We start from the raw sequence: 18,850 nt of genomic DNA on the forward strand, positions 1-18,850 counted from the left end.
GAGCCTGATGCCACGTGGAAAGGACCACGTGGACCAGCTAGAAGGGAGCACGTGGCAGAAGGAGAGGAGAAAGTCGGTGGTAGTAGCCAATTAAAAAAATGGAGGAAAAAAAGGTGGGTGACGTGGCTCGTCTTTCTCGTGACGAGAGCAGCCACCATCGCCATAGCCAGAAGCTTTTGTAGAGCTGCTTTGTACAACCCAAAAGCATCGTCTTTTTAACGGTCTCTTTCGTTGATCTGCATCGTCTGAGCTTCTGAGTCTTCTGAGGTGGAGCAGCATTGCTCGTATACAAGCTTCTGTAGCCTGAGAGCAACTGGGCAGCCATTGCCAGACGGTGTGCCGGAAAAGCTTCGTTCTTGGAGCCTGCGTGAGACACAGGAAGCGCAAGCAGAAAGCTTGGTTCTCTCTCTCTCTCTGTCTATTCCTTAGCAAGAATCGCCTTAGTCAAGGCCCTGCTGGGCTCTTCTGTTTTTGTAGACACAATGCTTCACTGTCCGTTCAGAGTATTGCAAGAGGAGGAGCCATGGAAAGGAGTGTTGTTCTTGTAGTTCGGAGAATCTGGTTTTGTAGACACAATACTTCTTCAGTGTCCTTTCAGAGTACTGCAAGGAGGAGCTATGGAAAGCAGTGCTGCTGTAATGCTCCCCTGTAGCGGTAGCCAAGGGTCCGTGCATCTCTTTCTTTCATACGAAATGCTGGTAGGAAAGTAGTATCCAAGCACAGTCCGGAGCTTGATTCTTGGCGAGTTCTTATGTGTCTTTTTATACAGAGCTGTGCAAGAGAAGAGTGGCAGAGAAACCATAGCCAGGCCATGTTGAAGCTGGGTTCTCGAAAACATAGCTACTTCATCTCTTTCTCTCTCGTTCTCTCTTGCTCACTCTCTCATTCATATACACATACTTTGGGTATATATAGATAGATTTGCTTCCTTGAGTTTGCCAACTTCCAAGACAATAGCAGAGCACCCAAATCCAATTACCTACTAGAGTTGGGTTCTTGCCATCTCTCTCTGTCTCTGTCTCTTCTTGAAAACGGTAGCGCAGCAGCCATAGCCAGCTCCTGTCGGAATCTTGTCTTCTCTCCCTCGTCTCGTTCATACTGTACTGTTCCGGTGAAAGCCAACATCAGAGCACCCATCCTACGACACCATACGGTCGGAAGACATTTTTTGTTCCCTATCAGAGTGGCAAAACAGTCAGAAACAGTGCAGCCTTACCCAAGTTCTGTCGGGGAGACATACCAGGCTTCTCAACTGCCATCCCTGTTCTTGCCTTTCTCGAGTCTCACAAGTTTTGCTGGTAGCTTTCCCTTTGTCGCATCCCATTTCCGACGGAGCTATGCCTCTCTTACCTTAGAACCTCATAGTTGAGTAACCGGCGCTCCAGATCTCTTCCCAGCGAGTTTTCTTCTGCCATAGGCGAACTACAGGTCATACGGAAGAGACCATGAGCAGCTCATCCCTTTTTACGTCCCTTGGTGCTGCGCTTCAGAACTTCTCTTCACCTCGGTTTTCTTTTCGTGTATCCAGTCCGACTGCCAAGAATAATCCAGGTCTCAATGCCTTCGAGTCTGAACTGACAGCCCAGCTTGAGGACTTGAAATCAACAGATGAGGCCGGATATCTAAGCACACCTTGGCTTTGCCAGGCGATGGGTGTTGTCTTGTGCGCGCATGCTTTCGTGGAGGCGTCTGTTGTTACGGATCGTCAACAGGTTCTGGTCGACTGTGAGACGAAGTGGTTTGATGAGTATTTGGATGACAGCGTCAAGCTTCTGGACATCTGCAATACTTTGAGAGAGGCCATCACTGACATAAAGAACTATCACGTTTTTGTAGAGCTAGCTCTGCATTCCTTGGAGAAGGGCAACGTGGGGGAGGCACAACTTAACCGAGCCAAGAATGCACTCACGAAATGCACCGAGGCCCTCAACAGGAGAGAAGAGGATTTAAATCAGCTTGGCCAGCGGCGATCCAAGCTAGAAAACTGCAGCTCGATGTTGAGGCGCATGGGAGAGAAGCTGAATCTGGAGGATGCGTCAAAGGGCAAGTTCTGCATCGTTATGTACGCGGCTCAAGTGACCACGATTTTCATCTGCGGGGTGTTGACGGCAGTACTTTCGGTTAAGCCCAGGCGCCCTTTGTCGATGATTTCTGTGGCGGGGCAATCTACATGGTCGTTCTCGATCAGCAGCTTGCAGCAGAGGTTGAAGGAGCATGTGGAGAGGAAGAAGGCGAAGGGAGCTTGTGCACTGTTAGAAGAATTGGACAAGACGGATTTTGCGGTGCGAAGGTTGCAGGAGAATGTGGAGAAGATGCTCAACAGAAAGGCATTTCCTCTGGGCACAGAAGACACTGAGGAGGTGAGGCAATTGCTTGAGGTGCTACGAGATTGCTCGATGGACCTGAGTCAAGGTCTGGTTCGTCTAGAACTCCACGTTGGGGAGGTTTTCAAGGTCCTCATCAACGGCAGGATGGCTCTGCTCGACATCTACAGCCATGTTTGAAGAACGACATCCAAGATGGATTTGCATACTTCCTGTATAGTGATCGATTTGATGAAGATGGTTGTGTTGTAAGAATGCTTGATTGTTCGAACTGATGTTTGCAATCGCTGCATCATGGTCTTTCTCAATTATCAACGATGGCCTAGTTGCATCTTCTGCAACACTTTGCCCTCCCATTGTGTGCCTTCCCCTCAGCACCTCAGTTCTCCTTCAAAGATCAGCTGCAAACATGCATGGATTTTGAAGCTGCACCTTCGTTTTGCAAGTAAAGTTATTACTGGTTCTTAAGCCATCCCCTCACGCACCTCAGTTCTCCTACAAATATCACATGCTGACATGCTTGGATTTTGCAGCTGCACCTTCCTTTTGCCAGTTTAGTTATTGCCGGTTCTTAATGCCATCGACCAGTGCTTTTGCTACATCGAATCATACACAAATCGGGCAAATTTGATTAATCACTCAAGGGGGGACGACCGAACTATTGTACAAGTATATTCCTTTTGCTGCTATACGTTGTGAAATTCTATGTGTATATACCATAGTATGAGTTTTTGTGTACGTTGGAATGAGAGTCTGTGGTGTACGAGCCTCTAGATAATGAGGGTTGGAGCAATTTTGGTGTTTTTCCTAAATTTGTTTTCACAGAACGGTGGCTGGTTCGTACAAAGCTCATTCGGCAGAAAGATCTTGCAACATGCTGTTTTGTCGCCGATAATTGATATCGAGAAGGCCTACAGCAAATGTTCTACGAGGCAGGGAAAATTGTGCTCGAAATGTGGAAGATTTGGTGTGTGATTGTATTCTGGAAATATGCACCATTGCGGAACCAGGCTCCTCATGAGTCATGCTTACTCATAGATGTGATGCATATTTAAAGAAAAACGACTGTTGTTTTTCCATGAGCATGCATGTCTCTGCATCTCTTAGAAGTGTTTTTCCACGTTTTTATTTGCCTGGGTGGGAGCGGCTGTACATTCACTTAATTAAAATAGTGGTTTCACTTGCAAAAACAAAAAAAAGTAAAGTTTGTATGTATGTATATATGTAAATATATGTGTATATTTATGTTTATATTCATATTCATTCATATGTGTGCGTGTGTATACACATATGTGTGTATATATGTAAATATATGTGTATATTTATGTTTATATTCATATTCATTCATATGTGTGCATGTGTAGACACATATGTGTGTGTGTGTAGACACTTTGTGCAATTCTTCAATAAGTAGAATTGAAGGTCTAAGGGTATCATGTGGTATACGATGTCATCGCTTGATTGCTTTTATCCACACATACCTTTAGGCGACAAATCTCTGGTCAAAGTTTGGGCCTCCCTCATACTGTATGCGAGGATGGTACTTTCATGCTTTAGACATAAAAGAAAGGAAAAGTGATTGTTAGTTTTTTGGAATTCAGGCGGATTATGTTCCCAAGTGTCTTATCTTTTTTTGAAACTTTATGTGATGCATTTCTTTTTAACAACTAGCACAAAATGAAGCACTAACTTGTTGACCATGTAAAACAAAGGAAAATAGATCCTTAGCCTAGATTAGGCAAAAAAACCCATAATTTTTTATCAACCTTTAGTAGGGCCAAAAATCTCATGGAGAAATGAAAGAACATATAAATGAAGCACTAATGTGTTGATCATGTAAAACAAAGGAAAATGGATCCTTAGCCCAAAAAAAGGCATCATTTTCGATAGACCTTTAGTAGTGCCAAAAATATCATGGAGAAACGAAAGAACATATTGGCATTGCTGAATTATTTATGGACAAGGTTGAATGATCCAAGTATTTTAGAGAGAGTTTCCAACAATGGTGATGTTTAGGAAACTATCAAGAATATTATTGATTAGATTCACATTGTGCATATCAATCTATTAGAACTTGGGATGTTTCTCGCCCCATGATCGGGTTGCATTGCATTTTGATGTAAGCCCTTTTCTTATTATAAATAGAGGAGAACTTGTAAGCTCTCACGTTGTCTTTGCCATTGCAAATTGTCTCAACTATTTTGGCATCTTGTGTACTTTGTTTATTGCTACAATCCCTTGTAGCAATCCCTTGTCGTAAGTTTGTGGCCTTGGCCTCATTTGAGGGTCATGGATCTATAGAATTTCCAATCTGTTTGCTAGATGTCTTACAGAGCCCCAAGTTGGTCAACTCCAAGATCATCAAATGTTTGATGTGATTGGATATGCAATGTCCATGATTTGAGGAACAAGGTTTGTGGCTTATTATTATTTTCTAGAGAAAAGAACTTTCTATTAATGCTTGAAAAAACCAACCATACAACGTGCGTTCTTGATCTTGGAAGAAAAGCTAGAGGGTTCTTAGCCAACCTATTTTCTAGAGAACCTAGCTCATAGCGTTGTGGCCTATTGTGGATGGTGATGAGGCTCCTCCTCTACTAAAATGGAAGTACATAAAGTTTTGGGGTTAGTGGAGGCACAATCTACATCGTCTGATTTGTTGGCCTACCCTAGGGGGGTAGGCTATAGTGAAGGCGTCCCGTTTCACAAAAGGGAAAATTGTGTGAGGGCTTTAAATGAATTCTTAATTTTGTGATTGGTTGTACTGTGTGTTGAATTCTTGTCGTTTTTGGATCCGTATAACGGTGGCGTTTAGTGTACGTGATTGCTTTTGACTCGCGATTACTTAACTCCCCGTTTGCATGCATGCGGTAGTTGGTCCATGTGGTAGAGTGTGATAGTTTTCACGCTAGGTTGTGCACATGTACTTTGGCCATTGGCTTCTTATTACTTCGTCCATCTTCAACAATGTTACCTTTCGCTCTATCTTAGAGGCACATCGTTGCTAGCTCCAATATGCCTGGTGTCAGTTTGCGAAGACACCGCTTGGCGTTTGACGAGCATTGCTCACCACTCGACAATGATTTGCATGTTGCAACTTTGTGGTGCTACAAAGACAATCGGTGTTCGGTGATTGTATTTGGCAAGCCCTTGCCATGCAGAACTGGCACCGCTATGGATCTTTGCATCGATTTTGGTCGTGAGTCTGTCTATATAAGGCAAGAGCATTTCGCTTAGTCGTTCACGATTTTTCCTTGTCTGCTCTGCAAACAACATTACGTAATTCCGTTTCTGCTCTAGCTATGGCTTCTCATGTGGAGGTTTGCGGTGACTCTGTGAAAACTGTCAGCTAAAACTTCCAACGGGGCAGCGTATGCTAAGCCACTTCAATTTTTTGTTCGTGTTTAACTTCTGTTATTCCTTCCTTTTGTTTTGGCACTTCTTACTTTACATTGACCCCATGCACGCAGGTCCTGCTGAGTACCATCTCTTGCAATCTGGTAATGTCGTCAGTGAGTACAACTTCTTTCAATCATCAATTGATTGTTGAGGGACAGTTGAAGAGGTTGCACTTTCCATTTTGCTGGTGACAGCTACTCGGTCTAAGTAAAAGAGGAGCTTGACATTTGGGATTGCTGCATGGACGACGTGCGTATTTCGGGGGAGGACCCAAACGCTATTTAAATGTCTGTGAAAGCCAAGGGAGATACTATCGAACCAAATTTTGCCGCAAACCGTATGCATGCCATTCCGCTCATTTGTCTTTAATCGTTCTTCTGATTCCATCCCTTTGGATAGTACTCTAAGGAAGTGGATTTCGTTGCAAACCGTATGCATGCCATTCCACTCGTTTGCTTTTCATCGTTCTTCCGATTCCATCCATTTGGATAGTACTATGAAGAGACTTTCGATCTTTGTGTAGACCTGAATGATGCTGGTATTATCCAAGTTTGTGCAAGTGAGCCTTGCCGTGGTAAAGCATTGATGAACGAGGAAGGGGTGGACTTCGATGACAATGATTCTGAGCATGGTGAGTATAGCAGTCTCACTTCTAAAGCATTCACAATAACTCCATATAATTGGACATAGACCCTGATTCTTTGTATTCACCATCTTCCCTAATCTCATTTCCTGGAGGCAGCTTACAACCCATGCCCGTGTCATTGTTTTTTATGATCACATGGGAACATCAAGGCACTTGAATGTCGGGACTGTGGTGAAAAATTCTGGGATAGCCAAGGTTGCCAAGAAATGTTGTTTGAAGAAAGCCTTCTAGACTACTGCGAAACATGCATACGAAGGTGTGGGATATTTTACATGTCTTGGTTCACATGTGCTTTGTTTTCTATATCCACTGTAGTTTGATTGCGTACATCACTTGTAGACTATTATTTTAAGAATTCTCGGCTCTACACTTACTGTTGCTTAACGTTGGTTGCTCTTACACCTCCACATTTGACTGAATGATTCATGGGTTGCAACACTGAAATTTGGTCTTTGCTTCGTTTTGTTATAGCACTAGTGATTTAGGAAAAATGGATTTCTCTTTGGATTTTTGTCTCCAATAGTTCAACGACGGCTTGTTTCGTTTGGGCACAATCGCTTTTTTACATGTTCGCCTAGCATTGCTCAATATGTTGCTGCTCCATGAGGATTTAATATGAATTGTATGTCAATGTTAGCATTCCATAGTTTAGATATCTTCACGTTGAAATTGTTTGTGTATATGTCTTTTGGATCCCTCCTCAAATAAATACTTGCTTGTGATGTTTCACATCTGACAACGAGTATGTATTCTTCCTCTCATCGAATTCTAAGTTATCAACTTTAGGTTGTTGTAGTGTCTCAAAAATATGCTTCGCATTTTGAGTGTGTCTCATTATTGTCATTGTTATCCATTGGTATTAATATCTTCGTTTCTCTCATTGGTGGTCTAAGGAAACAAAGGCATCGCTTCTTTCTCTTTAGACACGTTCTTCTATGTTTATGGTTGTGAATTTCTCTTTCAGGCATATCATGTAAACCACTATCTATTGTTATGTATTTGTCTTTGAATTCGATAATATCTTCTGCCATTGAATTTTGAAGCGATGGTGCTTCAGAAATCCATAATAATTCATGGTGGTCATCTTGGCTTCCTCTATTTTCAAATTCAATCATGAAGAAGTAATCATCCACACCACCGAGTATCGAATCATTTTTCACTATAAGTTTCTTCATAGCTTGAAATTTTTGTGCACAGTATCATACTATTGTAATTGGGTCTGATGTGATCAAATATCAAGTTTTCGAAGGTGTGTCTTGTTGTGCAATTGTGTTATTTGGATCTTGCAAGTATGCAAGCATTGTAGCAAAGGTTCCCATAGGCTTTCGGCTCTGTAGATAGTGTCACATTGCAAACACGTTCACAGACATATGAAATCCCTATATCCAATGTTTGACTACATTAGATTTTCAATGTTGTGTCAATTGTAGCATCTTTTGCACACAGTGTATGTCCTCGTAGTTGTCTACGCATTCGTACCAACGTTGATGACAATATCTTTCTAACCACGACTTCCATTGTTTTAAAGAAAATGTTCTCAATGTATAATGCAAATCTTACGCCCCTATTCATTAGCTCCCATTGTGTTATGCTCTGATATGATGTGCATGGTGGAATTACATACTGTCTTGCATGCCATTAAAATAGTAGGAAATGCTAATTTCTCGCAATGTTTGCCTTTGAACATGCTTAGCGGTGAGAATCTATCGAAAGGAGCAACTGATATAGTCCTATCTTCATAGTCAACTACTCGTTGACTAGTGTACATCCCATGCACTAGAGTGTGTGTGTTGAGTTCATCATCAACTATACTTTGTGTTGGTGATCTCGAATATTCATCCTCATGTAGTAGTTGTTCTTGTAATTGCATAATGTGCTCTATCCATAGTGGATTTAGTTGAGCATTGTTCTCTGTATATATAGGTGATTTAAGAAGTTCTTTTAGGGTGCACATTGTTAACCTTGGGCATACCAGACCAGTTATATATCTATGATTGTATTCTGACTTTCTCTTTATGGACACCGTGACTGTTTCAGTTCCATATGTGAAATGAGGTAGCACGTGTGAAGGGGATCTTGATGGAAATAAGCTCACTCTCGATATGATTTAGCATCGCTACACATTTTGTTCTTGAGCGTAGGATCATGTTGTTTGTACAAAAGATTGGTAATTTCTTCTTTCATATTTTTTTAATACATAATGAGAGCAAACATGGTTCCTTTGAGTCCATGTTTCTTGATATAATCTATGTTGCTCCAATAAGGCTTTGCTGGTGGTAGAATGTGGTTTAAACTTCCTATAGAATGTCAGTGTACCACAACGTACGCATGAAAACCTTGGACATTTTTCTTGTTGTATACTTCTTCTTCTGATCGAATGGTCCTCTTTCTTTTTCTAGAGTGTTTTTATTTTTCTCTACCTTCATTGGATGACTGCTCTAATGTGGCGATAATGAAAGATTGATGGGAAGTTTTTGTTTATGGGTTCTCTCAAAGGTGGTCTTCCATATCTAGTTTGTCATAACTTGCTTGCAATCTGTGTATTTTCTTCATGGTGGCTTCCATTGTGTATTTGCAATACGTGTGCATTGCCAAATATTTGATGCAATGTACTTGGTTAAGTGTTGTGAGAAGGTGTACAGGAGTTGTTGTAGCTGTGCTTCGTCCTCTCTACTCCACAAAGTATATCTTCTTTTCTTAGTCACTAGAAGTAGTGGTGATATAGTAGGAGGATGCTTAGTTTCATCGATTAATATTTCATTGCAATGGTTATAAGAGGAACAACCAATTTTAAAAACTTTTGTTGTGGTTTGTCCATTAAAGAGAAGGACATTGGATTGTACTTTAAGAGCTGCTAATAGTCGAATAAGGAAATCTTGAATCAAAAGCCTTGAAGATGATGCAGTCTGCACGTATGCAGCAATGTGTCACTCGGTGATATCAATTTCATGTACCTTCTTAAAAAATTCTTGCTAGCAGAAACCAAGGTGATGTTTGTATTGATGTGCATGTAGTGATCGACATAGATAAGATTTCTAGTAATCCATTGTAAGTGTTGTGTGGGACGAGCTCTAGTAATCCATTGTAAGTGTTTTGTGGGACGATCTCTAGTAAGAAAGTTATGAAGTCCTTGTTCCTTGGGTAAGCAACATTGAATTCTTGCACTCTCTTGAAGTCATATCCATCCAACTATTTAATGTGCTCCATTGTGAGCTTCTATTTGAAGGATTAATCTATTTTAACATAGTTACAAAAATGAATCAAATGGGAGAGATGAGAGTATTTGTGTGATTTAACTTATAGTTGCATAGAATAACACACTTCTTTATAAAAAGTCAGCTTAGAAGCCGTTGCTAGAAAGAATAGTAGATATAACATGGTCACTTGTGTGTGATGGCCAAAAATCACAATGAATTAAACTCTCAAACCATCATGGATTGCACATTAATATGGAAGGATATTCTAGAATCCAATAACACCTTTTCATTTGTACCAAAATGAGGAATACCCTCTATTTATTATAATGAAAGAAAAAACACTCGTGTAATTCCTACCATAGTGAGGGGTGGTCTCCCTCTTTATTACAAATCAAAGCCAAAATAAAGACGTTGTGGGCTTTAGCTCTAGTAACACAAAGAAAATGTGCAACACATTGTCTGAATGTAACACCAAGGAAAGAATCTGGAGTAAAAGGACAACATCACATGAGGGCCAACAGTCTGCACAGCTACATTGGAATCATCCTGGATAAGAACACGCCTCTTAACAAATATAACTGCAATGGTAGGATGACCAGCACCACAAGTGTAATAGTATGGATGCTCGGGGTCTTGACTAACTCGTGTTCCTGCAACAACTCGAGCATTGATACTCCACCAGATCACTGTTAAGGCTAGTAGAGTGGAGAAAACTATGAACTTGTGATAACACAAATGAGCGGAGAGTACTTTATGTTGTGATTAGTTCTAAAAAAAGTGGGTGAGTTCTATTGTTATCTTTCTATCATAGCCAAGCTCAGAGACTTGAGTAATGAAGACTTGATTTAGCTCTTTCCTTTGACATGCTTTTGGAATATCTCCAAGGATATTAAAGCCATACAGACACAGGAAACCACGTGCATGCATGTATAATGCATCCCTTAATGTGTGCATAACTATCCCATTCTCACAAAACTCTTGCACAATTGTGTGTGCACGACCCTTTGCTCATTAACAAAGGTTAACAGTTGCATGAGGCAAAGTTAGCATGCTTGAATGTGTACATGAATGTAAGAGATTGCAACTATGAAATATGACTTACTATGATGAATTTTCCCCCAAAAAAAGCTATATATTTTTAAAAAATGTTTATTTTGAAAATCAAACAAAATTTTGCAAATTAAACAATTTATGCAAAAAAACATACCCACATGTGGTCTCAAGGGGGTCACTATGTATAAACCCTCTATACCATGTGCGTTCAAGGCCTATTTCTAAAATCCCTTATCTGTAAATTTTTCATTAATAAAATGTACCCCTTTACAAATCTCTAAATTTTTCTCAAAACTATTTAAAATAGTCCCTTATGTATATTTATTTCTGTAAATTTTAAAAATAAAAAATATCCTTCTGTTGAACTCACGTGATAGGGTTACATATGATGAGTGACCCCCCCGAGCATGTGGTGTGCCCCACATGCTAGGGGAGAACCCCAACATGCAACGTGTGCCACATGTGGGGAGAGAGGGCCGTCGGCTATGATTAGTTGATTGTCTTTGAGCCCTTAGATTCAACTTTTATCACCATGAAGGCGATAGTAATTTCTGGTAGAAATGAAATGCAACACTCAAAAGGCTTCGCACGAACAATAATACTTGTAGCATTTACATGTAGAGAGTAGTTATATGTGGCTCCTTCACCACTCCCCTTTGGAACCACCGTGGCACCCCCTCTATATGATAAAAGTAGTCCACCTTCAACTAGTTCCTATATTGCTCAACAAATGCATGAGGAACCACTAAGGTGATTGTGTTAAAGGTATGCTCTTCACAAAATTCAGCACAGATGCAAGTAGGGTGATTGGCATCTCTAGCCTTATATGTCCCATATTTTACTAACAGTTTACCCTCAAATGAACACTGAGAGGAAGTTAATGCACAGTGTGGCAAGAGAATTTCCTCCACTAACAAAGTTTTCACCTAAGGGTACAATGGCACACATGTTGTAGTGATTGCTATCATCAAGGGTGCATCGATACGTGTATCATTTAATGGTGCATCCGATGTGGTGTCATCTTGAACATCCTTCTTTCCAAATGAGTGCTTGCTTGCTAGAATATCATAGAGAACATTCACGTAAGAGGTGGGGGTACTGTTCATACAGTAATGCTGATCTAACAACATCCACATTGAAGTCAACATGAATGACAGGAAATGATTGAATTACGTGCAAACACTATCCGCACTATATTCAGACATGGAAATGCTCATTATTGATGAAATTTCATTAGTAAGGCAAAACACATTTCTTGCAATAGACATGCAAATGTGTGAGATCAAACACAATCATTTGGATCCCTTCAGAGGAGTAGATGTTCTGCTTTATGCCAAGCAAGCCCAACTAAAGATAGTTGGACTTTGTCAAGGAAGAATGCCACATTTACATTGAAAACATCACTTTGGAATGATCATGTCCAATATTATGAGCTCTTCCAACCAATGAGGCAATGTAATGAAGAATTCTTAGACATTCTCAATTGTGTACAAGTAGGAAACATTTAGAGGCACAGATTCACACTTTAGACAAACTATATGAAAGACTACCCGAATGAAAAGAAATAGCACCTCACTTTTTTTACACAAATGCATTAAAAGACAAACATAACAATGAGGAGTTTCAACTCCTTGAAGGTCAGAGTCATTTCATATGAGCAATAGAGATAAGACACAAAACATGTAGCAAGTTGATAAAAATACCAAACGACCCAAAGTCTATTGCCAGTTTACATACACAACCATCGCTTAAGGTCGGGATAATTGTGGAGATTTGCTCATGCAACTTGGATGTGATGGATAAAATTCTAAATGGTGCCAATGTTATTTTTATGCATTCAAATATTGAAACAAATCCACCAATAGTTTGGATACAATTTGAAGATATCAAAATAGGACAACATACACGCTGCAAGAGCAATCAACTTTATAATGAAAACAGACCTAAGAGCTGGACAACATTACTACAAATACAACGGGAGTTCCAAAGAAAAAACCAACTAAACACTATAACAAGAACACAATTTCCAATTCAACCCACATCTGTATGCACAATTCATCGCTTTCAAGGACTATCTATGAACTCTTTGGCATTTGATCCATCTAACATAAAATCGCACCAACTACTTCACAGCAGCACTCTCAAGAATACATGACCCAAAGACCCTATTCTTAATAAACAAAATCGATAAAAAACATATCAAAGAAGACAAAATATACTAGATGAGATTGATAGGCTTTAAGAAACAAGGAAATGGGCGTTTAACCAATAGACATCCAATCAACTAACACAACCCAATTTACTTCACACAAAGCCGACATAATAACAACCAATAGAATCATGGCAGCATCAATTTTAATCTTTCAAGAGGCACATACAAGAGACAATGATGACATTCAACTACATGGATTCAACCAAATTCACAAACATAGAGGAAAGAGAATTGCAACATACTACAAAAACAATCTCAAACTTGAACAAGCTCATTGCATCCAAGAAGAAGGAGCTCAATGCTTAATGACGATTTTAGAAACAACGTCATTCAAAAAAATTGCAACAATCAATGTTTACAAGGAACCAAGGATGAAGGTAGATATTCTACTAAGAAACATACAGACACTCACTAAACAAATAAGGCCTAAAATTGAAACATACATCCTTGGTGATTTTTACATCGACTATCAAAGACCAAGCAAACAACTCTCAAGTTTGAAAGAATTTATGGGCTACCTACAAATGACACAACAAATCACAACATCAACGACAATATATGGATCAACAATTGATGACATTTGGATAGATACTTTATCTTCTCCACCTCCCCCAAACCTTCATGTAAGGGGATGAGATCCTTGGTCGGTCCACAAAATTTGAAAATTTGTGAGTGGTCAAATTTTGTTGTTGTCGGCCACTCCTTGTCGAAAACTTCTCAAAAAGCTTTATGCATTATATAACCAACAAAATTTCAAGGATTAAATGACCACACCTTTTTGATTCTTAGGGAGATCAGCTAGAGGCAAGATGCCAAGATACTGGAAGATTCCATATAACTTCTATGGTACTTACAAAAGATCTCATGGAAGTCCATTCTCAAGCCATGCTTATAATCTCTATTCCAAATCATCAGCATTTTAATAGAATACATTGTTAGTTTTCATATTCAAATGTCCTAATGATCTTGGGACAAGTGTTGAGCATAAGTTGGTTGAAGGAGATTTTGATAGTGCTCATTTTGAGTGCCTAGACACCCTATCAAAATGCCTAGATTTTATGATAGGTATTGTGCCATAAACCTAGATATATACACATTCTTGGGAGTCTCTTGCACTTCAATGAGACTTCGATGGCAGTTTTGGTGATAACCTTGGAAGGGATACTTGATTAACTCATGTTAAATTATGTCGAGATTATGTCACACCAATGCATCTACAAGAACAAGTGTGGTGCAAATGAATGAAGAGCAAGCAATGCTTACTAGTGTGCAAAAATGCCCTTGTACTCTTGAGAAGGTACATTCCACCACTGATCAAACCAACCCACATCCTTCAAGTGGTGGACACCGGAACTCATAGGATCTATGGAGTAAACAAGTTTGTAACAAGAAACAAGCCCAACTTTGATGTAAATTGCTTCTATTATCATGTCTAGGGACATTATGCTCATGATTATCCCAAACGATCGGACTTCAATTCATTAAGAGGTCAGATTATCAAGGCTATCTAGATTTCTCTCAATGCTCTATAGAAAGATTATGATTAGTATGTGAATGCAATGATCACTAGAGATGCACCACGTTCATTTGAAATCATGTCATATATTCTTATACAGGAGCACATGAGAAAAGGCAAACAGAGATTCAAAGAGCCATGATCATGCCCTTTTAGCCAGAGAAGAGGATTTGATAGAGGCAAAGACAAATTTATGAATGTGCAAAGCCAAAATCTACTCATGACCTAAATTTGAATTGAAAGAAAATAGTTGACAACAAATATGAAGTACTCCATTGAATTGTATTGCAAATGAAAGACAACTAAAAACTCCACATGTGATTGAACCTCTACATCCCTATTAGCCTTTTTGGAGGGTTACATAGAGAAGGCTAGAGAGATCAAGCTTACAATGACATTGTGCCATATTATAGAGACCAAAATAGAATTGGGTAGTAGCCATGACAATTAGGCATAGGTCCTCACACAAGCTGATGGAGAAAATCCATTCGATAATACTCCAGAGAATTGTGGCACAAACTAAGGATACGTAAGCCACTAAATGCTCTACCAACAAAGCCAATGCTGCTCCCAAATATCTACATCATGCATCCCATGCAACTACTACCATGTTCTCAAAGTCTAACTAACCCCTTTATTTTTAACTAACTAAACAACTCCCAAAAGCTTGCATTCCTCAATACTCCCCCCTCAAATTGAAGGTAGGATAAAGATCATGATATTGATCAAAATGATTGTATTCGAGATGACTTAAAACACAAAGTCTCACGAAAGGAAATACGAACATAAGTCTAGAGTTTGACATCCCAAACTAAGACAACTCTCACAAAGCAAAGAGAGAGTATCATGAAGAAAAGAGACTTCCAACTCCATACACAATATGATTTGAAATATGGAAAGATAAGGTACAAGAAAAGAATTAGAAGCAACCCTAGCTATTGTGACCATCTGATTATCTAAAAATCATAGTCGTCGTCATATGTATTTGGTCTTGCAATGCAAAATCCTACATATATACATCTACCATCACTTTATTCTTCTTTTTAGTATCACCACACTTCTTGAAGCAACTTTTTTATTTATGACTTGTTTTTCCCCAACATGAACACTTAAATTGATCATTATTCTCTTCATACGATGTGTTTACATGTCAATGCTCTTCATCCAAAAGAGTAGAAATCATCTTATTTAGGCCAACAACACTGCTAACTCAAACAATCTTCACGATATCATCATAGGCTAGTGATAGGCTTGATAAAATTACTTCTTTTGAATTATCTTTATTCCCAAACTCACAAATTCCTTGATATTAGATCAAGCTTGTTGACATGTTCTCTAACTTTGACCTCTCTTGACATATTCAATCCAAAAAAACCTTGCTTGAGCATTACTTTGGAGTTCTTTATTCTTGAGCCCCAAAAAGTGTTTTAGTAGACACGCAATTCTCACTGGAAAGATTCATAAAATCTTCATCAAAATGATAATATACTTGCTCCCAAGTTCTCTTCCACGTTAGTGGGTGCTAGTATGTCCATCAACTTTGCAATTGGTGCACCAAACTTCTCCTTTTTTTGGAGCTCCTCTTACTTCCATTTCTTTGAGAAGATTTTATAAATCCTCCCTTTCTATCTTTGCTAGTGTTTTTTGACAAATAGATCACCTTCTTCTATATTTTTACTACCCACAAAGGCTACCCTTTTATTTCTTTTGGGCCCAATAAATACCCTCTTGTCAATTACAATTAACTTGTGTAGCAATTCATCATACATTCTTGTTAGAATTATGAGTTCCTATTTCTCAGCTCTACACCATTGGTGAGGCCATTTAATAATCATGAATAGAGCATTATTTTGCCTTTGGTGATGGTCAGTTTTGATTGGAGAGCAAACTTATTTAATTTGCAAATTTAGATACTATATTTTTGGATTTTGGATTGATTCAATTGAGATTCTAAATTGCTAAACTTCTAGGATCAGCTGGGTAACATCACAAGGAGCCTCCGTGTCAATTTCGGTGAGCAATGCTGGAGTATTCGAAGAGATCTGGATGATTTTTTTCTCAGCCTTCTACTGCTTCTGCCTGACAACCTATGCAAGCATTTCGCCTCTACTTGTGGTTTCTGATATAGGCAACCCCTAGAGCTCTCCTTTGATAGTAAAAGCCCTCTCCTGGTGTTCTCATAACTCCTCAATTCTGCCCTATAGCTCTCAGCTTCTCAAATTGGGGAAACTTGGAGAAGTTCAGTCAAAGTTTAACTATTCTAGTCAATAGACTAGTCAACTATGATGTTTATTATCTATTTTAGTTTGTTGGACTCTCAAATCTATATGTTGATTGATATTCATTCAGATTTCAAGTCTCTAAGTGTCACTAACACTTTGGAAATTATGCTTATCATGATGTATGAGATGAATTTACATTTCAATTATTTCTTTTTGCCATACATTTATGACATATATGAGCTTCATTATACAAGAGTAGACACTGCCCTTGCAATGACAAGTGGAACCCTCTTCTCCATGAATATTTTCCTTGAGTTACAAAACGAACAAATATACAAGAAGATTGGACATTCCAAGGGAATTATGAAGAATCACAAGAAGGAAGATTTCTAGATGATCTACATTGATGAAATTCAAGAAGGAAAAGTGAAGATGGGCTACACCAAGAACCTTTCCAATGACAATGTACCTCACACTATGGTAGCTTGGAAGAGGATGAGGAAAAGGACAAGATATTTCATCAAGGGGGGATTGTTCCCCATATCAAAACTCTACCATGGATATTCCATCCTCAAATGATTGTTAGTCTTATATTTCCTTGTCAGACCTATGGGAATTTTCCATACAACACTTATTTCATTAATTTTGGACTTGTCAATGTACAAATTCATTTTTATATATACTTTTGGACTAGTTTTCAGATAAAATTTAAGAAAAACCCAATCTTCAAAGCACATATAAAAACATAAAAACAAGCATTTTTTTATATATTTTTTAAGGACATGAAACTAAAATTATAAAATTTAATGCAGCCTAGATAAGTTACATGAAAAAATAAGATTCGGTTGTTGTAAACTCTCTTAATATTTAATGGTGTTAATAAACACCTTCAAAAGTTAAGCTTGAGATAAGTTACACAAAAAAGAGTGGTTCATTAATTGTAAACTCTCTTTATATTTATAATAGTGTTTAGGAAACAATTTCAAAAGTTACAAGTGGAAGTAGCAAACTCTCACAATATTTATAATTTAGGTGTTGAAAAACACCAAAAGTTACAATAAGACTCTCATTGGAAGGCAAATTACACCAAAAGTTACAATAAGACTCTCACTGGAAGGCAAATTTATTTTCAAGACTACAGCCATTCAATTTGATGAATTTTCTACTTTCAAGTCTTTAGCCTAAATTCAACCCATTCAAGAGCTGAGCTCATCTCATCCTCATCGATGTAGTTAAAATTATAGAAGAGAAGTAAGGATTGATGAATTTTCTCCTGCATAACACTTTGCTTATTCCGAATGGCTTGCGCTTCCTCAGGGGAAAATCTTCCATAACGAGCCACACGCGAAGATATCTCACTTTGAAAGTCTATCAACTCTCTCCTATATGACTGCAATTTATCTATTTCAGTAGTAGCCATACCTATTTTTCTTTCCTCTTCCTTCTCTAAGCCCTTCTGACAAGCAAAGTCATCCTTCTCGTACTGGGTTAATGGAGCTGGATTTTGCTTTCTCTCCTCTCTCTTTCCTTGGTTCTCGGCAATCCATTCTTTGAGGCTGCTAATGGCTTGCTCAACAGAATCGATTACCTTAAAAAGATCCATAATGGCTGCAAGATGAAAGGAGTATGCTTGAGAAGAGGAGGTAAGGCTGCGGGCAAGATGGAAGGAGCAAGCTTGAGGAGAGGAGTAAGGTAAGAAGAGTAAAGTGGAAGAAGTGTGGAGAGGAGTAAGGTAAGAAGAGTAAAGTGGAAGAAGTTTTTGCTGCGGGTGAGATATAGAAGACGAACGAGGTGAGGAAGGTAACAAGAGTGAGGAAAGATATAGAAGACGAACGAGGTGAGGAAGGTAACGAGAGTGAGGAAGGTAGCTAGAGGAGGTAAGGCAAGATGAAAGGAGTATGCTTGAGAAGAGGAGGCAAGGCTGCGGGCAAGATGGAAGGAGCAAGCTTGAGGAGAGGAAGGAGCAAGCTTGAGGAGAGGAGTAAGGTAAGAAGAGCAAAGTGGAAGAAGTGTCTGCTGCGGGTGAGATATAGAAGATGAACGACTACTAGGGAATTTATAGAACTACAGATGCAAGACCGTAATGCGAGATGACTAGATGCAAGACCGTAATGCGAGACATTATAAAATAAAATGATGGGATGCAAGACCGTAATGGGAGACATTTGAGACATGTAAGATAGTGATAGTACATTGAAATCTATAAAATAAAATGATGGAACACAAGAATGATATAATTAATAGAATCTCATCATGAGATATTCTTTTAATATAATATAAA

At 38.9% G+C, this 18,850-nt stretch overlaps 1 protein-coding gene across 1 annotated transcript; it reads left to right on the forward strand.

Moving 5' to 3' along the window:
• The first annotated feature begins 248 nt into the window (after positions 1–248).
• On the forward strand, positions 249–3,054 carry LOC147889549 (protein BPS1, chloroplastic-like). Its single transcript, XM_087391685.1, has one exon. The coding sequence runs from the start codon at positions 1,446–1,448 to the stop codon at positions 2,502–2,504; it is 1,059 nt and encodes a 352-aa protein (XP_087247811.1). The 5' UTR covers positions 249–1,445; the 3' UTR covers positions 2,505–3,054.
• Positions 3,055–18,850: the final 15,796 nt, after the last annotated feature.

The sequence above is a fragment of the Dipteris shenzhenensis genome, chromosome 20, assembly GCF_047967505.1.
Source record: "Dipteris shenzhenensis isolate YYH24624 ecotype China chromosome 20, Dip_SZ_1.0, whole genome shotgun sequence".
Taxonomy (NCBI): domain Eukaryota; kingdom Viridiplantae; phylum Streptophyta; class Polypodiopsida; order Gleicheniales; family Dipteridaceae; genus Dipteris; species Dipteris shenzhenensis.